Source organism: Miscanthus floridulus, chromosome 1, assembly GCF_019320115.1.
Source record: "Miscanthus floridulus cultivar M001 chromosome 1, ASM1932011v1, whole genome shotgun sequence".
NCBI lineage: Eukaryota > Viridiplantae > Streptophyta > Magnoliopsida > Poales > Poaceae > Miscanthus > Miscanthus floridulus.
In genome coordinates, this window is record NC_089580.1 from 158,679,096 (window position 1) to 158,700,850 (window position 21,755).

The 21,755-nt window shown below is 51.0% G+C and overlaps 1 protein-coding gene and 1 pseudogene across 1 annotated transcript; both read right to left on the minus strand.

Moving 5' to 3' along the window:
* Positions 1 to 2,677: 2,677 nt before the first annotated feature.
* On the minus strand, positions 2,678 to 3,596 carry LOC136466166 (uncharacterized). Its single transcript, XM_066464615.1, has 3 exons — positions 3,377 to 3,596; positions 3,199 to 3,273; positions 2,678 to 3,120 (listed from the first exon to the last, which is right to left on the minus strand). Exons 1-3 carry the CDS (start codon positions 3,594 to 3,596, stop codon positions 2,678 to 2,680), a joined length of 738 nt encoding a protein of 245 aa, XP_066320712.1.
* An 8,209-nt stretch (positions 3,597 to 11,805) lies between these two features.
* On the minus strand, positions 11,806 to 20,981 carry LOC136545134 (phospholipid-transporting ATPase 1-like; annotated as a pseudogene).
* Positions 20,982 to 21,755: the final 774 nt, after the last annotated feature.

Genomic DNA, 21,755 nt, shown 5'->3' on the forward strand with positions numbered 1-21,755 from the left:
CACCTCGGAAAGCGATCAAATCATAGGTCCTGGCCGACTTTGTAGCCGAGTGGACCGACACACAGCTGCCACCCGCTCAGATCCAATCAGAATGCTGGACCATGTACTTCGACGGGTCTCTGATGAAGACTGGGGCTGGCGCAGGCCTGCTCCTGGTCTCGCCCCTCGGAGTACACATGCGCTACATGATCCAGCTTCACTTCGCCGCCTCCAACAATGTGGCCGAATATGAGGCCCTCGTCAACGGCCTGCAAATCGCCATCGAACTGGGAGTGCGACGTCTCGACGTACGGGGTGATTCGCAGCTCGTCGTTGATCAGGTGATGAAAGAGTCAAGCTGCCATGACCCCAAAATGAAGGCGTACTGCACGATAGTACGTCGCCTAGAGAACAAGTTCGACGGTCTCAAACTCAACCACGTTGCACGAAAGTACAATGAGGTCGCGGACGAACTGGCAAAAATGGCGTCGGCGAGGGCCTCGGTCCCCCCAAACATCTTCGCCAGAGACCTCCGCAAACCTTCCATCAACTGCACCCCGGTGGCGGAAGATGGCTCACCGGTCAAGCTTGTCGAAGGGCCCGAGGCCCCCTCTGCCGCCGAGGCCTCCGCAGTCGAGCCTGAAGTCATGGAAATCGAAGCAGAGCCTCCCGAGGCCGACCAGGGTACGAACTGGCGAGCCTCGCTCCTTGATTACCTCATCCGAGGAGAGCTCCCTACAGATAGGACCAAAGCCCGATGGCTTGCATGATGAGCCAAAACTTACGTCCTCTGCGACTGCGAGTTGTACAGGCGAAGCCCGTCAGGCGTCCTCCAACGATGCATCACTACCGAGGCAGGCCAGCCCTGCTTTGGGACTTGCACGCGGGAGCCTGCGGGCACCATGCGGCGCCTCGGACACTCGTCGGAAACGCCTTTTGCCAAGGTTTCTACTGGCCAACGGCGGTTGCCAACACCACCAAGCTAGTACGCTCCTGCGAGGGATGTCAGTACTATGCGTGGCAGATGCACCTCCCGGCCCAAGCCCTCCAAACCATCCCCGTCACATGGCCATTCGCCGTGTGGGGTCTGGACATGGTTGGGCCTCTACAGAAGGCCCCCGGGGGCTACACCCACCTACTGGTAGCCATCGACAAGTTCTCCAAGTGGATCGAGGCTCGCCCGATCACGCAAATCAAATCCGAGCAAGTGGTTCTATTCTTCACTGACATCATCCACAGGTTCAGGGTTCCTAACACCATCATCACTGACAATGGGACACAATTCACCAGTCGCAAGTTCCTGATGTTCTGCGACGGCCACCACATCCAGGTGGCCTGGTCGGCCATAGGACACCCTAGGATGAATGGCCAAGTAGAGCGTGCCAACGGCATGATCCTACAAGGCCTTAAGCCAAGAATATTCAACCGGTTGAAGAAGTTTGGCAAGAAATGGCTTGCCGAACTCCCGTCAGTCATCTGGAGCCTAAGAAACACCCCGAGCCGAGCCACGGGATTCACACCGTTCTTCCTGGTCTATGGAGCCAAGGCCATCCTCCCCACTGACTTAGAATACGGTTCCCCGAGGCTACAGGCGTACAATGAGCAAAGCAACCGCACTACCCGTGAAGACGCCCTCGACCAACTGGAGGAGGCCCGAGACATCATGCTGCTACACTCAGCCAGGTACCAGCAAGCCCTACGACGCTACCAAGCCCGGCGCGTCCGAAGCCGAGACCTGAAGGTGGGCAACCTAGTGCTGAGGCTGAGGCAGAGCAACAAGGGCCGCCACAAGCTGACCCCACCCTAGGAAGGGCCGTACATCGTCGCTCAAGTGCTGAAGCTCGGGACCTACAAGTTAGCCAACGAGAAGGGTGAAGTCCTCACCAACGCTTGGAACATAGAACAGCTACGTCGCTTCTACCCTTAAATTTCCGAGCATTGTATATTTTGTTTCTCGAAATACATTAAAGAAGCGTCTTTAGTTGTTCTAATTTTTCGAGAAACCCCCATCAAGGGGAACCTATCCTGTACCAGGACAAGTCGATTACAAAAAAACCTAAGGACCAGAGGTTCGCCTCAAGAGTAAAAGGCTGGCCGAGCTGAGAGACAAGCCTATGCCTCCGGGCTATGGCAACTCCCTCACCACCTTTCACTCGAGAGGCAGCCTAAGCTCCGAGGGGGGTTTTTCAAAAGGACTTGTCTAGAAATCGGAACAGAAGGTAAAACGCTTTACGATAACGCTTCAAGGGAGACTCGGCCATGCCTCCGCATGGCTGAACCTCCCTCGAGGGCTAGAAGGGGGGGAACCCCCCTAAGTCTCGGACACCATTTCTTAATCAATTTTCAGTTAAATTCCTATGCCAAACTCTATCTAGCGCGCTCTAACAGATCATTTGTAAAAAACCTAAGGACCAAAAGTATGTCTCAAGGCTAAAAGGCCGGCTGAGCCGTGAGAATGACCTACACCTCTGGGCTACGGCAACTCCCTCACCACCTTTTACCCGAGGGACAACTTAGGCTCCAAGGGAGTTTTTACAGATGATACGTTCGGAGGCGAGACAGAGGACAGAGGCTCGGAAATACAATAAAGCGATTAGAAAAAACGTATATATACAAGCACCTCACAAAGGCCTCGACGGCCACAAATGTCACGATACAGTAATAAATCTAACTTATTACATGGCCCCCTCGGCCCAGGTCAAGGCGCAGGGTCTCCCGCGTCGGCAGACGACGAAGGAGGGACCACCTCCTCTTCGAATAACTTCACCAACGCCGTGCCGGGGCCCTCGACTGCCGCTTCCAGCTTCGTCAGCTCCTCCTCAGCCTCGATGGCATCCTCAGACAGGACATAGCTGTCACTGACGCCTTCGACGTTGACGCCAGCATAGTGTGAGGAGACGATGGCCAGGGCGCGTTTGACGCATGTGTGTAGCGCCTCCCGTAGTCGCTGACGCACTTGGCCAATCAACGCAGTCAGGCGGCTCCTAAGGGAGCTGCCTGATTGAACCCCCTCCATCTCTAGGGCCTCACAGATGGTGCGAGCTGCACTCTGTAGCACCTCGTGCTCCTCGATCTCGTGATCGAGCACTGTCTGCAGTGCGACGGAGGCCTCGGTCAACCGCGAGACCTCATCATCCAACCCTACGCCAAAACAAGTAGAATGGGATTAAGCGTCAAAGAAAACAGGCCAAATGGGGGCGCGAGGCCTGCGGGACTCACCCTTGGCCTTCTCCTTCCAGCGCTGGACCTCGACTCGAGAGGCCTCGGCTGCCCTGGAAGCCTCCTTCTCTAGTTCTGCGTCGCGAGAAGAAGTCAGGTGTCGAACACGTGAAAAGACGAACGAGACAAAGGGAACAGGACTCACCCTCGGCCTTTTCCCTCCATTTTAGGGCCTCACCTTGGGAAGCCTTGGCTGCCTTGGTGGCCTCTGCCAAGGCACCTTTCGTCAGCTCGTGCGCCTGCTGCTCCGCACCCAGCTGCCCGGCGGTGGCTATGGCGGTGGCTTTCACTTCTTCCGCCCGGGAGTTGGAGGCGTCTCGCTCGTCGGCCACTCGGGCCAGTTCCTCCTCCAGCTCCTTAACCCGTGCCGCCAAAGGGGCGACCTGCCCCTGAGCCATGGCCACCTCAGCCTCCCGGTTGTCACAGCGAAGACGAAGATCCTCCACCTCCGCGCTCCGCGCCGACAGAAGCTCGTTAGCATGGGCAAGCAGCTCCCTCTGCCGACAGAGCTCGTCCTAGACGCCCCTCTCCCGCCAAAGGAACAGTGACTTCCCGAAGGACCGGGCCTCGAGCTCCTGGATAGGCAGAACACAAGTTGAGCACTACGAATAAACCCGGAGAAAGACGACATCACACGAGAAAAGGGGGATACGTACCTACGAAACCCCTGGCAGGTCATTGGCCACGACGGACAGCGCTGTCCGCAGTGACCGTTCCGCCAGGCTATGGTACTGCTCGAGGGTGTCCCAGCGACCCCCCTCGGCCACGTCCTCAAGTGCAAAGATGGGCTCCCCCTCGGGGTCATCCCGGCTCCGCCACCAGACGCGTGGGTGATCCCACCCGTACGGCTCAGGCCGCACTCGCACGAGGGCCGCACTTCCCTCGCCCGAAGCTGAAGCCGGTTGTTCCACGGCACTGGCCGCCTCAGCATCGGCCACCCCCTTCCCCCGGGAAGCATTATCGGCAGGGATCGGGCGGACCTCCGCCTCCCGGGCGCTCCCTTGTACCGGAAGCACGCTCTGAATTAGCGGCAGGGTTGAGGCTTGCCTCGCCTCTGTCTCCACCTCAAGGTCTGCCGCCCTCGCCGCGCTCACTCCGACCTCCACCACTTCGGCCCCGAAGTTCCCGGGCGCCGCGATCTCCACCACCTCGGCCCCTGAGGTCCAGAGGGCCTCAGCGACCGTGGGGGCCTCGACCTCGACCTCGCCCTCGGTGGCCTCGATGACAGAGGGGGCCTCGACCCCGACCTCGCCCTCGGTGGCCTCCACGGCCGAGGGGGTCTTGGCCGCACCCACAGTGGCCTCGATAGCTATAGGTGCTGTGGCCTCGCGGAGTGTAGGCTCCTCCTCCTCCTCTCGCCCCATGGCCGCCTAGGTAGCCCCTACCTAGGCGACCAACTCTTGTACCTCCACCACCCCTAGGGCGATGGAACCCATGCCCACCTTGAGCGCCTTGCGTGGCGTAAAGGCAGGCACTTTTGCCTAATGCTTCTTGCTGAGGGCAAAACACGGTCAGACCCGTGACCAAAACAAAGCAGGAGATGTTAAAAGACTTCACTAGCGAAATACTCACCTTGAGCGGATGCCCAACCGCTTCTTCACCACGTCCCTCCTTTGCAACGGCGGCGGTGGCGCGGCCCCCGTATCCGCCGAGGCCGGCCGACCTTCGTCGGACTCCGGCGCTCGCTCAACCCCCGGTGGAGCCAGCCCCGCAGCCGCCTGCTCCACCTCTGCCGTCGAGCCCAGTGGGCTGATGGCGCGCTTTCCCAACGCCCTCGTCTCGGGCGTATCGGCCTCGGTCGCGGGGCGAGCGCTCATCTGCCCCGAGTCGCCGTCTCCTCCTCCTCCTTAGGACGCCGGACCGCCCGCCGACGCCCCAAGAACCATCTCCCTAACGTCAGGGAGGCGGTCGAGGGGACCCCGCTCCACCTCACCACCATCGTCGCCACTCGAACCCTCCACTGACGTCGACGGAGACGCCTCCACTGGGAGACCCTCGAGCTTCTGCTTCCGGCGACGCTTTTCCAGAGCGTCGCGCTCAACAATCTTCTTCTTGCGTTTTGTCGTCTTAGCGTCCTTCTTCTTCTTCTGGGCCTCTGCGTACGCCCGGTTCGCCGCCCGCCGCTGTGCGTCTTCAGGGACGGGCGATGGGGAGGCTCGTATGTCCCTCATCCCCTGCAAAAAACGACAAATACGAATAAGGGCTCAGGCCAAGGAGAGGAACAAGGAGGCCTCAGAGGCTGCAGCCGCACACAACTCACCAGGGAAAGGTACCCCAGCATCGGGCGCATCGAGAACGGGGACAGGCCACCGATCTTCTGCCGCCCCTCGACCGCCTCGTTCACCCAGCGCAGAACCTCCTCGTCGGAGAAGGGCGCGACGGACATCCGGATGCCGTCGATCGGCTCGTCCGGCATCATCTCGAACAAACATCGCCGCCACGCCATCAGCGGCAGCACCCTCCGGTGATGGAAGGCCGCCATCGCCACTGCCACCGTAAGGCCATGATCGCGCAGCCTCTCTAGCGCCTTCAGCAGTGGCCGCAGCCTGTGTTGCTCCTCGCTCGGGACGCCATACCGCCAGTGCTCCGGCTGAATCTCCACTACCCTCCCAGTATAAGGAGGAAGCCCGCCGTCGTCGTTGCGGAGGTAAAACCAGCTGGAGTACCAGCGACGATTGGACAACGTAAGTTGGGCTGGGATGTAGAGGTTCAGCCAGTCCTAACGCACTTGGAGAGTGCAGCCGCCGGTCCTCGTCGCCTTCCTCGTGCCCGTCATACCCGTCGGCCTGGTGGTATGCGTCGCCCGAAATAGGTAAAGCCACAGCTCCCAATGGGGAGGGATTCCCAGGTACCCCTCGCAGACGGCGACGAAGGTGGCCGCCTGCGCAATGGAGTTGGGGTTGAAGTTGTGGAGCTCCACGCCATAGTAATGCGGGAGCACCCGCATGAACCGATCCACCGGAAGGCCAAAACCACGCTCGTGGAAGGACACGAAGCTCACGACGTAGCCGTCGCGAGGCCTCGGCTCTGGTTCGCCTCCTGGAGCCATCCACTCCGGCCTGCTGGGATCGGTGATTGGGCGGAGGAGACTGACGTCGACGAGCGACTGCAGCACTCCCACGGTCACGTCAGACCGATCCCATGGGTCCGCCGGGAGGACCACGACGTTGGCCATGCGCGCGGTGGAGGTCGTGACTACAGTGGTAAGGCTCGCTTTCTGCCTCTCACTCCCCCCCTTTCTCCCTTCTTTCCGGTGCTCTCTGTTTTTCTTTAGCAATAGCTAGAAGGTAGCAAAGGCAGACACAGGCAAGGTAAGGGGAGAAGGGGCGAGGCTTGTTTCGTATTTATGCAGGGAAGGGAGCAAATCGTGGGCGACGAAATCGGGGAAGTTACCCCCAAAAAATTCGCTGCGGTTATCCAGATCTGGTCTTACCACCCACGCGCCCACTCCCTCCTCATTAATTGCGTGTACGGTTATGTCCCGTCGGCTGACACCACGTCGCGTCCAACCACAGCAGCAGCAGGCGCTGTTTCGCCTCCCTGAAAAAGCTACCTCAAAAGACGTGCCTGCCGTTGTTAGCCGTAGGGAGAGAAATAACCCCCACCCGATTCCTTTCAGGCAAAGGAACTGGGCACCGAGCCCACTACGGTCCAGGGGTTCGAAGGCTGGGCCCTTAGGGGTTTCGATGGCCGCCCCAGGGCAACAGAGTCAGGGGCGACTATGGGCGAGCCTGTACGAGGCCGAGGCCCAAGCAAGCGAAACGCTTGGGACGCCCTGTGTCGTGTCCGAGACCGGCAGGGAGGTCTCCGAATGGGATCCCACCGTAGGGAGGCACCGAGCCACCAAGGCCCAGCAAATGGCCTCGGCACCCACTAGAGAAACCCTCCGGTACTCTTGGAGCGCGTCTCCGGACCGCTAGCCGACCCCCAGCGAACGGGGTACGGGCCTCCACTCGGACTTACCCGATAACTGCTCACCGGAAATGCCATCGCTCGCGCCCACCGAGGGTAGCGTGGCACATTCCACCCCTCCTTCCGAGCGAAAAGGAAGTGCGAGGGTCGAACAAAAAGTCAGCCCTGACGGCCCTCTTGCTCCGCGCAGAGGCTAAGGGACTCTTCCTGCAAAACATTGCCGAGGCCCAGCGACTTAAGCTCGCACACGAGGGGGCTCGGCAAAACAAACCCTCCTTCCGAGCGAAAAGGAAGCGCGAGGGTCGTTCAAAAAGCCAGAAGAACTCCTGACGGCCCTCTTGCTCCGTGCAGAGGCTAGGGAGCTCCTTCTGCAAAGACACCGAGACCCCGCGACCTAGGCTCGCACCCGAGGGGGGCTCGGCAGACAAACCCTCACGCGCGAGGGGCGAACCAAAAGCCAGGGGGACCTTTGACCGCTCTCTCGCTCCGTGCGAGAGACTCGAGGGCTCCTCCTACAACTTTGCCGAGACCCAGCGGCTCAGGCTCGCACACGAGTGGGCTCAGCAAACAACCCCCCGTCTGAGCGAAAAGGACGTGCGGGGGACGGACAAAAAAGTCGAAAGGACCCCTGACCGCCCTCTCGCTCCGTGCGGAGGCTCAGGGGCTCTTCCTGCACCCAAGATAAAGGCAAGCGACCCAAGCCTGTTATGGTCCAGGGGTTCGAAGGCTGGGCCTTTAGGGGTTTCGACAGCCACCCTAGGGCAACAGAGTCAGGGGCGACTACGGGCGAGCCTGTACGAGGCCGAGGCCCAAGCAAACGCTTGGGACGCCCTGTGTCGTGTCCGAGACCGGCAGGGAGGTCTCTGAATGGGATCCCACCGTAGGGAGGCACCGAGCCACCGAGGCCCAGCGAACGGCCTCGGCACCCACTAGAGAAACCCTCTGGTACTCTTGGAGCGCGTCCCTAGACCGCTAGCCTACCCCCAGCGAACGAGGTACGGGCCTCCACTCGGACTTACCCAATAACAGCTCACCAAAAATGCCATCGCTCGCGCCCACCAAGGGTAGCATAGCATCTTCCACCCCTCCTTCCGAGCGAAAAGGAAGCGCGAGGGTCGTACAAAAAGCCGGGGGAACCCCTGATGGCCCTCTTGCTCTAGGCAGAGGCTAAGGGGCTCTTCTCACAGCATCGTCGAGGCCCAGCGATCTGAACTCGCATCCACGGGCTCGGCAAACACAATGAAAACCCCTCACTCCAAAGAGACAAAAGCCCTAGAAGAAGTGAAATCACTCCTCCAGGGCCTCGGGGGCTACACCCGGTGGGTGCGCTCGCGCGCACCCACCGAAACCCTGAGTACGAAACACCATCCCGATAGGAACTATCAAGAGTCAATTCTCGTCAGAACCTCAGGGGGAGTGCCTCCACTCCCCCCAAGGCTCGGGGGCTACTGTCGGATACCGCGAGAAGGGGTACCCTAAGCAAGAACCAAAAAACGACTGCTTAGACTTCGTAAAGATCAAAACCAGCTAATAATCGTTGGCCTCGGCCGACTCTTCGACTCGTCCGAGGCCCCCTCATCGCTGGCCTCGGGCGACCTCTCACCAAAGGCCTCGGCCAATTCTCCATATCGCTCGAGGCCCCCTCACCGCTGGCCTCGGGCGATCCCCCACCGAAGGCCTCGGCCGACCCCCTCTCGTCGCAGGCCTCGGCCGGGTCGCCGACCCTCTGCCTCGCGCGAGGCGGGCTCGGCAACACTCCGCTGCCTCTTCCTTCACTTGTCCCTCTGACAAAATGTCGCGTCGCATTAACTCAACCAACTGCTGCCACTGACATCGGCCGCATGCTCGGCACAGTACAGCGGAATGGCCGACGGGATGGGGGGCAGGACTGGACAGGGGTTACCCACCACTATGCCCACCGCTATGCACATGGTTGACGCCCATGCCTCACTGTGCTGCCAACTCCTGCTCCGAGAACAACGCGGCATGGGGAGCCACGACCGGGATACTGTGGCCTCGGAATCGGTACCCAGGACCAATAATTCCCTCCAAAGCCTCGGCAGTTTGCTTCAGGGGCTCGGCAGCCTGGGGATCCATGTCCGCCGAGCCCCCACGATGGCTCAGACTCGGCATCTGCAGAGCCTCGGCCCCCTACGATGTCATCGCACGATGACCGGCACGTCACCCGCCATGCCCTGCCTCAAGCTATACTGGAGCCCCACGACGCACAAGATCAAGTATGACCGGCGCGTCACTTCTGCACGACAAGGACGGGGCCACTCCATCGACCATACCACAACAGTGGCCGGCTGCAGGGCTCGGACACGCCATCCCCACTTATCGGACGCTATGTAGCAACATATGTATGTCCTGGTTCTCCCTTAGAGTATAAAAGGGAGGGACCGGGGCCATTTCTAGGTACGAGGAGAACGACGAGCAGAAAGAGGAACTTACCAATAGAACCACACACTTCTACGCTGCTTGAGAACAACGCCTCAAGCAGCCCGCACCACCCCCGGCCGAGACCTGGGGCTAGCTCCCTCTCTCACCTAGCTTGTAACCCCCTACTACGAGCACTCCGGTGCAAGGAATACAAGATCGATCTCTCAGACTGGACGTAGGGCGTTGATTGCCTGAACCAGTATAAACCTTGTGTCTCTTTGCATCACCATCGGGGATTAGAGGCACGTAGCACAAATTCACTCGTTGGTTAAGGATCCCCCGGTCCGAAACACCGACACATATACTCTACATAGTACAAAGAAAAATTAACATAAATGATAAATTAAATTTCACCAACCATACAACATTGAGCCACCATAGTTCATATATTAATGGCATACATATATGAACTAGTCAGGGTCTCAGCCTCTCGGACGACGTGACACAGAAGCTGTGTGAATGCATGATCTAGATGCGTGCCACTGTTGTAGTATTGCCGGGTGTGCGGGGGGGGCGCGGGGAGTGACCTAAGCTAGGGTTTTGTGATGGGAAGTTCGTTTTATATATGCCTCTAATGGACCGATCTAGTTGCGAAACTTGGGGTATTGTCGGGTATCGATATTAGGGATATCTAAAGCAAGGAAGTTGGCGCTCACGCTGACTTCTCCGGCTGGGGCAAGACGTATTAAAAAGTCTCGCCTGACCCTAAGGCCGCGGGTTCCATCTTGCTCGACCCCTTAGGTTCGTGCTACGTCTCACCCGACCCCAAGAATTCTGGCTATGCATCTCGCCTAAGCAGGTCTGGCCAGGTTCTGGCTATGTATCTCGCCTAAGCATATCATCCTGTTGCCAAGCATTCTGGCTATGTATCTCGCCTAAGCAGGTCTGGCCAGGTTCCTCCTCGTGGACTGCCGTCGCTGCGATATCGTCGGCACAGGGTTTATTCATTCCATCAGAATGTGCAAACGGAACTGAGACCTTGCCGTCAGTGCTGCCATAGCTGCCAGCCACCCTGCTACAGATCCTGCAAACAAGAACCTGCAGCGATGCACAAGCCACCGATCATGGAGATCAGGCGTCGTCCTTCTCTCGGAAGAGACTGGCACGCTTCGATGTAACCCGTGGCCATGACGGGCTGTACCTAAGGATTCACATCAAGAACAGTGTTGGGCGTGCCGGTGCTGTTCTGTCTAACCGTCGTACGAATGCTGACAAGCACGTCAGTTCACCACGACGTCCGCCGGGATGGAATGAAACGCCATGACCGGCAGATGACGCATGCGTATGGCACCAATAACGAATAGGGCCACGACGTGGAGTCGTCCCTGTTGACATCTACAGGACCTGCATGAACGAGGACCCGACGATCTAGAAGCCTTCTTCTCTCTCGTTCTTCTCCTTTTCCTCCGTTGTAACCCGTGCTTTCCCTTCGCCTATAAAAGAAGCAGTGCGCCCCATGAAAGGGGATCCAGATTCGTACGAGACCGAACCATAAGATAAAAACATAAGAGCATGGCACGAGCACACGGCTGAGCAGCGATCGAGCTCTCAGCACCCGTTCAGTCCTTTCACCAGAGACTTGGGATTCTTTCCCTCTCTCGTCTGTTTGTAATCTCTATTGTAAACCAAGTGCCGATAACACGAGCAGCAGTAAACTGGATGTAGGGACGTTAAGTCCAAACCATTATAAATATCCTCCGAGCACACCATTCGAATCAAACGCGCAAATACAAATTTACTCGTCGGTAGTCCGAAAACACCGACGGGTATTGTGGGCTAATGTGATCTACTCTTCTATAATTGGTCATATTTAAAAAAACACATGGTTTGCGGGTTTAGATACTACAACCTCAGACCCACGCCCATAAATCCGCTGAGTTTTTTTTCCCCCATTAACAAACCTATAGGCAAAGAAATTGGCAAATAGTTTTTACCCTTATAGGGTAAAAACTGGCCGGGTACCTATTGCTATCTCTAGACAAGACCTAGTGAGGTTGCCCTTTTCGTTCTTAGTACTGTATGCTCTAATGGCCCCGTTCACGTGCCTTTAAACCCGGCTTGATCCGCTTCTTTTTTTATCCAGAACAATATTTTTCTCTCACAAATTCCTCTAGATTTATCCAAATTCCTCCAAAATTCCTCCAAGCAAAAACTTTTGTAATTCCATTGCTTGAATGTAATGAAATTCGGTTTCGACCATGGTGGAAGAAAGGTGAATTATTTCAGGTGCCATTTCATCCAAAACATTACATCAACGCAATTAAAACTGATACATCCAGAAATAAATGTTCAACAAAGTTCCATGTGGTTTGGAACCACTACATTAGGGAACTGGGCCTCGTATTGCTGTAAATAAAATGTAAAATTCCAACAGCGCAAGGCGCTACAGCTAAACCCTCAAGCAGCTGGAAGAAAATGAAGATGGTTAACATATAGTCAGAGATACAAAAAAAAATGCCAGAGTGCGAAAAGAATTTGTATCTATTTACATTTTTATTTCCTAAACACAAACTACCAAGCTCTACCTTAAAATACAAGTGTATGTATCGTTGTGTCCCATATCTGTACAATTGTCCATTACTAGCCCCCGAAGGCCCAAGCGTTTCGTCACTACCAGTACAGTCAGTTCCCTTTGTCAGCAGCTCCATTGCATTCTGAAGCCTCTTCCACGAGCCGAATTTATACACCTTACCAAATTTTGCCTCTGCGTATAATCTAAGCCAAAACAAGAAATTAGTCATAAGAAAAAGCTCAGGCACTGGTATATACTGTAAACACTAGCAGCTAGATAAACAGAAGAATATCCATGTCTGACCTACTGATTACTGAAACTGCAGTTGAAACGTTCTTCAATTCTATAGAAAACTGCTAATTCCTGATACAGTTACAGAATCACAAATATAAGCAGATTTAGGTCCTGTTTAGATCTCATCATCTAAAGTTTTGCCACTGCACTTTAAACCACTTTAGCTCTTGAGGCTCCAAACTGGTGGTCTAAAATGCTGTCTAAAGCTTAGCCAGCCTCGCAAAAAAGCCATTTGTTTGTCATACCACACAAGTGAGTTAAAGTGGCCAACTAAACTTTAGACCATGGGATCCATAGGCTACAAGATTCATCATGGAAACCGATTTCATAATATATCTTTTATTTTCTATTTGGCATAATATATTTTTACAGAAATTTTAACGTGTAAACCTGTCAATGTCCATGGCAGGTACAAAATACCTCATATAAAAGGGGTAACAAACAGAACTTACCAAAATTTCAACAAAAATCAGCTCAACAATTGAATCAACACAGCCTCAAATTCAGATTGACAAAATAACTTTGTGAAACCGTTGTTAGCTGATGTCACTTGCAGGCCTTGAACCCAACTGTTGGGGCAGCTTTTTAAAAAGCTCAGCTTCTCTTGCTATTTGAATATCAGATGGCCAAAAGGTCTGATATACTACTTTACAAAGGAACCGAGGAAGCAATCCAAGGACTATTATAAGACAAACACTAAGCCAGTAAGTCCTTGAAGCAGCCATGTTGTAAATTGTCCTGCCAGGAATAAGAAAATAGAATCACATGCTATTGCCATAGGTGATAAGTAAACCAGTGAGTCAGAACTTACCCATAGTTAGGGAAAATTGGTATAGAATCAATTAACACCATGCATAAAAACGTAGCAGCTATAGAACCCCATACAGCAAGATGGGTTATAAGCACCCAACGTTGAATGTCCATGGCTAGATGAATATTGACAATTATAACCACAGCAATTGTCCACAAACTTCCCATACTCCATATGTCCATTGTACTGATATTGTATGTGAAGAAAGGGACATAGAAAAGGACAAGGCTTTGCCACAATGTATCGAGCATTGTGATCCAGAAGAGTGTCAAGTTGTAGCCCTCATTTCGAAGCCCTGCCTCATAGAGTCTTGGGTAACAAAGAAGGGTATTATGACTTAAGTTCTTGTCGAGAATGCCGACTACTACCGTTGGAACTGATGTGTATATAAGGGAATAGAAAACACTGCTCCAATCTGTTAATGCCAGAGTTGCAGAATAAGCCGTGTATAGGATATACCTACACACATGAGGAAATATGTCAAACTTTCAGAAAATCAAGATATATGCGATAATACAAGTTGGTCTAAACTCTGATGAATCTCAAAGGGAACAACTACTGTAAGATGGAAAGCCCTTACTGCCTCTTTATCCTTGAATCCACAAAATACATGTCAAACTTTTAACATATCAAGATTCATGAGATAACACATATAAATATAACTATGTGCAAATCAATTCTCTACAATGAATCATACATGGCACATAGGCATGCACACAAAGATCAATTCACACCATCACCAACTCTGTCTTCTAAAGTAGCAGAGAAAAATAGCATCATACTTTGTAACGGTAAAATTCTGAAATTTGAATGCTTAAGCACACACACAAGAAAAGGGTTCTACAGAGACCAGAGGTTCAAACAACAAGAAAGGTATATAGAGGGGAAGATCGTACCAGAAAAGCATTAGCACGAAGACAGCATTCCGGTAGAAGTTGTACAGGATCATGTATGCGATACGCTGATAATTCCAGTGCCCATGTACAAGAAGTAATCTCTTCAGAAAGCGGAATTGACCCATAGCAAAGTCTGAAGCCATCACCGCCTGACGACCTTCTTGACCGCATATGCCAACACCAACATCTGCCATCTGTATCATTGAAACATCATTTGCCCCTGCCAAAAGATGAAACAGGATCAGGAAACAGGAAGGAATGATAGGCTCTGTTTCCTTTGTGTTACTTGGAAAGTCAAAGTGTGGAATAATATGTAGAGTCCCAAGAATAAGATGAAAAAAAGGTGCCGCTGATGTTAGTAAAGCTAGAGAAACAGTAGTATTTATATCATTCGTGGGACTGCTAATTCCCCATAGGGTAACTCTATAATTTTCAAAGGTCAAGGAGCACCTGACCAATTTGAAACACGACAAAAAAGCAAATGTAAGTGAAAGCTAGTTTTCATTTCATTCTGGGAAATCAAATCCTTTCATCTCCTACGTGCCACTGAAAGAAATGGTCTGTGCTAAGTGTTACGTTCAAGATACAGTGAAATTGTAGAGTATAAACTACTACCAATACACACTCGAACTGGATTCTTTCAAACCGCAAATATCAGATATGGACAGGTACATCAAAACACTGCATCAAATGTTTTAAGGGTGCTTACAATATACTTCAAAATAAGAGAAACAGTATAAGAAAGTATACAATTGTTTTAACCGGTGATTTAGTTTCTATGTACTAGTGTGTGTGTGTGCGTGGGGGGGGGGGGGGGGGGGGGGGGGGGGGGGGGGCTATGTATGACTTTTTCTTCTATTAATATAACGATACGCAGCTCTCCTGCGTGTTCAAGAAAAAAAGTATACAATGGAAAAACCCAAAAAAAAAAAAAGGACCCAATTACCAGAGTTTGAACTCTACCTGAACTCTTAAAGGTGGTGGTCTTCAGTCATTACTCATAACTAACAATTAGCCCATAGAATTTCAACGATTGGTTGGCCAACAGATGGAATAGAAAAACACGAGGTACTAACTAGCAAAGAATCAGATTCAGTATCTCACCATCACCAATTGCCAGGGTCATGTCACTCGTTCTGCTTTTAATCAAATCAACAATGCCAGCCTTTTGCAGAGGAGCAACACGGCAACAGATGACGACTTTACATGAAGTTGCCAAGTCAAATAACTGTGAAATAGAAAGTAGTGAAAAGTTAATGAAGAATGAAGGGGCAACAAATAAGCTTCAGTTTGACATTTGTATCTGCAGATATTTCTTATGCATTGAGGAATGATATGCAGAAGTGATTGTGCATTTAATAAACCAATATATTAAGAATATGCCACAATAATAAAAGCATCAATAACAAACCTCTGATTCAAGATCTTTCTCTAGAATATACACAAGGGAGCTTCCATCAATTATCAGTGCTAATTCAGTGCCATCAAAATTGGTCACTTTCTCATTGTACTCTGACTTGTCACCAGCAATAACTCCGGTTAGTTCAAAGTTTTGTACTGCACTTTCAGACAGGTGGCCATTTGAGGGCCTCAGTTGAGAAATATCATCATGGTACAAATCTTCTGTACCTTGCGAATCCCGCCCAAAATCAGCCGACTTTATTCCAAATTTGGCTTTAGCCTCAGCTAGAAGACGCCTGCACTCAACCTCTGAGGAACCATTTATGATGATCGAATGCATGGTTTGAGTCAAGAGTCGACATGACAAACCAATCGATATAGCAGTTTCTTGCTTATCTCCTGTTAGAACCCACACCTTGATTCCAGCCTGTCTCAGAGACTCAATGGCCTCAGGAACACCATCCTGCAATTTATCTTCAATTGCAGTTGCACCAAGAAGGGTCAGATTGCATTCTACCAGACCTGCTGCTTGACGGAGCTTTGCTGATCTCTCATGCATGGAGGTACTAGCTTCTTCGTACCTTTCCTGCCATTCACTGAATTCTGCATCTGTCAGGTTTTTTGAACCGATGACTAAGGTTCGTAAACCCTCTGATGAATAAGCTGACAAATGACTTTCTGTAGCTTCTCTTATTTTAACATGCAGCGAATCATAAAGTCCATCACCAATTTCTACTTTCAAAATGCTTAGCATTGATGTGTCAGCACCTTTCACAAGAACCTTTACGTTGTTGTCCGGAAACCTTACAACAACGGACATTCTTTTTCTCACACTATCGAATTCATGGAGACCAAGAACATCCAACCTGATTATGACAATGTAAGATTGGTAAGTAAATATACACTCTGAAAAAACAAAGGTGCAAAATGAATTCATTGGGACTGATACAGCAGTGGCTACAACTTAGTCAGAGAACTCAGAGGGTAGCAGTATTTACCTTAACCTCTCGCCTAGAACATCTATAACAATGTGTCCAGTTGTTCTTTCCACGAGGGTATACCCGTAAGCAGAGGCTGCAGTTACTAAAGCCTGCTCATCAGGTGATTCACCCTGGTAATCAATTGCACCTGTCTCATCCACTTCACTTGTCAAATCGTGAGAACTCTCTGTGCTAACTGGAATTACTGTGTTGCAGGCAGCCAGAGTAAGGAAAAAATCATGAGCAGCAAGTCTTTCCTCCCCAATCAATGGTTGATTCAGAAGCACCGTGAGTGCCGAATCAACATTGACTTTAGGCTTCCTGCCACTTTGTCTCAGTGACTCTGCAAAATGAGACAAGCTTAAGCATTGACGGGTAAATGATCTGGAGCTCAGATCTAGAAAATGAATGAATAAAACACAACTGAGACCAAAATGAAATTGTTATATTTGCAGTCAAAACTCAAAAGGTAAGAAATCAGAAAAATTCTAAATTTTGCATAGTGCGGACGAGCTTTCAAAGACTTTCTATAAAAACCTGGACCTTGGACAGGAACCAAGTTGCTGGCTGTTCGTTTAATCCCAGACACTTCATATTTTTTTAATTTCTGACCTCCAATAAGGTATCATCTCATGTAGTTCAAACAAAAGAATACAAAAATGGCATACTCGCTAAGTCACCATGAGCTACAGTAATCAAGGCACCTACAGAGGTTTCCAGTTTCAAGCACGGACATGGAACAATGGTTTAGACAATAATATAGTTGGTCCACTATCATGGCATGGTAGTATCAAGCACCCAAATGGGGAGACCACATATATGCTTTGGCTGTTTTTGTCAATAAGCTGTGGGAAAGGCAAGGTGACGTTTTCTTTCTTCAGATTGGAGCATAGACTGTTTAAGTAAGATACAAGGACCAAAGATAAAAATGAATGTAGTTAACTATTTATGAGCTGCAGCATACAGAACTCCATTAAAGCTATGGTGGGAGGTGGAAATTTAAACTCAAGGTTCAACCTAATACATAGTAGTGATGGATGGAATATAGCCCAACCATGTTTGATTTTCAGCTTTCTCCTAAAGAACAAGTTAAAAGGCTCAAAACTCAAAAGTTCTTACAGCAAGAAAGAAAGGTTGGTCCAAAAAAAAAAAAGAGGTCAGTTGCCTTGCCTGTAGTGCTTATTTCATGTGAAAAAGTCACTGGTGACTTGCAAGGAACTGCCATAGTTCTTCCCGTAGATACTAGCTTGCTGAAATTCCATCTTGTTTTGTGTCAAAGTGCCTGTTTTGTCAGAAAATATGTATCGGATTTGTCCTAGGTCCTCATTGATATTCAAGGATCGACACTGAAATCTTGAACCTGAACTACTGTCATACATCCGTGTATCTCCAATCATGAAGTATGATTGCCCCACCCTGACTAGCTCCATTGTGATGTACAGAGATATCGGTATCATTATCTGAAAGATTATCACAGAACTGAGGAAGGAGAAAAATATCTCTAAAGCAATGCCATAAAACTTGAAATCTTTTCGATTCTCACGCCCAAAGGTGAAGTACTTTCTTCTGTAGTATGGCAGGGCATCCAGGTTTTTAGAATTTTTAAACAGCCAAACCCCCATCCCAGTAGCCACAACTGAGCATGTGATCAAGAGGAAAGCTGATAAGCAAAGGGTTTCCCTGTTCATATAACTCTCTAGGTTGCTGCTCTTTGAAGGAGATATCGTGCTGTTCAACATAGCTTTTGTCTCCTGACCAGCATAGACAACAACCCCAATAATCCATTCAGTGTTTTTAAGTTGGCATCCACGTAATACAATGTTCGATTGTCCAAGCGGAACCCTCTGACTGTGCAACTCCATGGTAGCTGTAAACTCGTAGATATTTCTGTTGGGCTGCTCACATTTGATCAAGCCTGAATATGCGTCGTCATATATCATGGAAGTAGTTTCCTGGCGAGCATACCTTGTTTTAAGGTTTGACTCGCCATCTAAATTCATAGTTTGGATATAAGCTATACCATTTGGATTGCTCGTACCCAGGAGAACCATGTCACACGGCATGGTCTCGTTGGCATGAATTTTGACAACCTCCCCTGCACAAATGTTTTTCCACTTTTTCAACCGAAAATCACCATGTTGAAGTACGAGTGCCTCTCGGTTATTTTCATTTCTGTCAGATCTGTGACGCCGCCAGTCTTCATATCCATCTTTTATAGCAGTCACAAACAACACAAAGAGTAGTGGGAAAAGAGAAGCAGTTCTTCCAAATACAGCTAAAGGAGGGAGCTGGTTAAGAGCAGCTATAACCAGGAAGTATACATATGCCAGCCGATGAAACTGTATGAAGAGGTTCTTAGGCAGGAACGTAATAAAAGTATACTTGCTTGTCCTGATCTCATTCCCCGTAAATTCATATCGATCATTTGTCCTGTTAGGATCATTAATGTAAATTAGCCTTGGCTCATGGTCGGATAAAAATGGATCTTCAAACTGTGAGCTCTTGTTCCTGATTCTCTGGGAGCGATTTGGCTTCTCATGGGAAGAAGATACCATTCCGATCTCTGGGGATGATGGAGAATGCTGCATCTCCATTGCAACACCCCAGGAAACCTTCCGCTGCCTCTCCTTCTGAGAGCATTCCACCGAGAGACAATGGAAGAAGTGTGAATCAGCAGACTGGAAGCGCTCTGCCACCCTGCTCACATCAGACTCCTCCCGTAAATGTCTTGGTTGAGCCTCTCTTTCATCCGTGAGTGTGACAGAAGCCGTTTCACAATCCTCGTACAGTGATGAAGAGAATGAAACAGTTGCACAGAGGCAGCCTAATGAGCCTACCGAAGGCCGCGCAGGAGCCTGATGCTTTGAAGGTGAATCTGCACTTCCAGATGATGACAGGAACAAGGGATCACCAGTAGTCATATACAACCGCCACCTACCAACCCCTGCATCATTGGAACAAGGACTCTAGCTACCAGAAGGATGGGCTCAGTTGCACGATGCAGGCTTCCAGCACGCTATATGCTGAACACATCTCATAGTTGCACAGTTTTTAGCACCAAGCGCAGCTCCGCGCAAACAGATTACTCCAACCTATTGAAACAACATATAGCAAAAGCTTTAGTCTCATCAATCAGTGTAGTACTGTAAGGACAGCGGCTAACATGTTAATGGAGCACAATTCGACGAGCTACAACTCAAAGCAAGATGAAAACTCCACAAGCTTCTACGGGATGCAGGTAACTTGAAGCAAAAACAGAGCTTCGTAAATACACACAACGGGAATACACACAACAGGAAGGATACCTTTTGATATTTAGGATCAATGCTACAGAGAGACGGGGATATTGGTGAAGATGTTAGCCATAGAATCAAAGCAGGGTGGATGAAGTGGTGGCAAGCATCTGGTGTTCTATGCGACAAAAGGGTACCACAGAAGCTAAAAGGCAAGTTTTATAGGACGGCGATTAGACATGCTATGTTGTATGGTGCAAAATGTTGGCCTACGAAGAGACGACATGTTCAACAGATAAGTGTCGCGGAAATGCGTATGTTGCGTTGGATTTGTGGTCATACAAGAAGGGATCAAGTTCGGAACGATGATATACGTGATAGATTAGGGGTAGCACCAATTGAAGAGAAGCTTATCCAACACCGGTTGAGATGGTTTGGACATGTCCAACGGAGACCTCCTGAGGCACCGGTGCGTAGTGGAATCTTAGGCCAGGATAGTAACGTGAAGAGAGACACAGAAAGACCGAAGTTCACTTGGGTAGAGGCAATAAAAGGAGACTTGAAAGGATGAAATATACGACTTAGGCTTAGATAGGAGTGCTTGGAAGACAGCTATTCACGTGCCTGAACCTTGACGGCTTCTGCTGGGTTTCAACTCTAGCCTATCCCAACTTGTTTGGGATTAAAGGCTTTGTTGTTGTTGTAAATACACACAACGGGAAACAATATTACTCACGCAGTCAAGCAAAAGGGAAAAAAACTCGAAATCTTATCCATCAATGAGTACCGATTCAAGCACCTAAAATCCTAATTTTCTAAGACCGGAGCTATGTCCATAAGCTGGATCAAACAATTCGCACTACTTTCACTGAATAAAATCAGCGGATAAACCCCCAAAAAATACTTTACAGAGAACATTTCCCAGATCGCGCCAAAGGGAGACAACCGGGGGACCAGGACAGGATCAGGACACGCACCGGCAGTCGGGGCACCTCCGGATCGAGCCAAACCAATGCCGAGCTGGGCGTGCTGCGGCGCCCTCCCTGTCGGCGCGGCGGATCCGGCGGCGCGCCTGACGCTGATCTGAGCGCGCGCCGGCTGCGGCTGCGGCAGAGGCGGCGACTGCGGCGGCGCGCTCCCGGGTGGGATCGCGCGGATCCGGCTGCGCCTCGCGGTGCACCTAGGATTTCGCCCGATAGACGGCGGACGGCGACGTGGCGAGGGGAGACGCGGAGACGCCAGGCGGCGGATGTGTGTGTGGTGTGAGACGAGATGAAGTTTTTTTTCCCTGCGCTCTTTCTTTTTTTTTTTCGCGTTCGCGAGATCGGGGGGGGGGGGGGGGGGGGGGGGGCCGAACGGGTGGAGGTGCGCGAATTATTCACCTGATTCGACGTGTGCGTGCGTGTGATTTGTTGCGGCGCTGCGTTGCACCTTTTTGGGGCCTTTTCCAGTTTCGCCCAGTGCGTTGGGCTATCGTGGAACGGAACCTGTCTTCAGCTGATTGTGGCGAGTTCAGTTCAGGTTCAGGTGTGGCAGTTCAAAATCTCTTGAGTTGGCTGCCCAACAACCCTTTTCAGCCTCTCTCGTCTCGAGCTAAAAGAGAAGAAACCGCCTCCCGTTTTGAAGGGATATTTTTGGTAGTGTAATTCTTGGTCTCTCTTCTGAGAATGTGCTTGAAATTCTTGTGCAGCGCCATGAAGCAACTCGATGAGGTCGGTTAGAGTGGGAATTGAGCTTTTCCCAGAGAAAAACATTGCACAGTCCATCATTTTTACGCGAATGAACACATAGGGTGTGTTTGGTTTTGTTTCTCCACCAAGTCTGGCTAGACAAATAAGCCTGACTACTCAAGCCTGTCCAGATCAATGCAATCTAGCAGTGTTTGGTTGTCTGTGCTAGCTAAGCCTAGCTAAGTTAGATTTTGATTGGTTGCCTGGATTATTTGGTTCTGTTACGTTTTTCTCTACGATGGTGACCTTACCTCCATTGATTCATCGTCTCCGTTCATCGTCGCCATAGGGGATGGGGCTGATTTCGGCCAGCCAGCGGCCACGGCGGCGAGAACGGGACCGCTAC

Coding starts and splice junctions, on each gene's coding strand:
- LOC136466166 (XM_066464615.1), bottom strand. CDS start 3,596: ATGGCTCAGGGGCAGGTCGCCCCTTTGGCGGCACGGGTTAAGGAGCTG. Junction 3,274..3,376: donor GGCAGCCAAGGCTTCCCAAG/GTGAGGCCCTAA, acceptor CTCGCGACGCAG/AACTAGAGAAGGAGGCTTCC. Junction 3,121..3,198: donor CTGGAAGGAGAAGGCCAAGG/GTGAGTCCCGCA, acceptor GTTTTGGCGTAG/GGTTGGATGATGAGGTCTCG.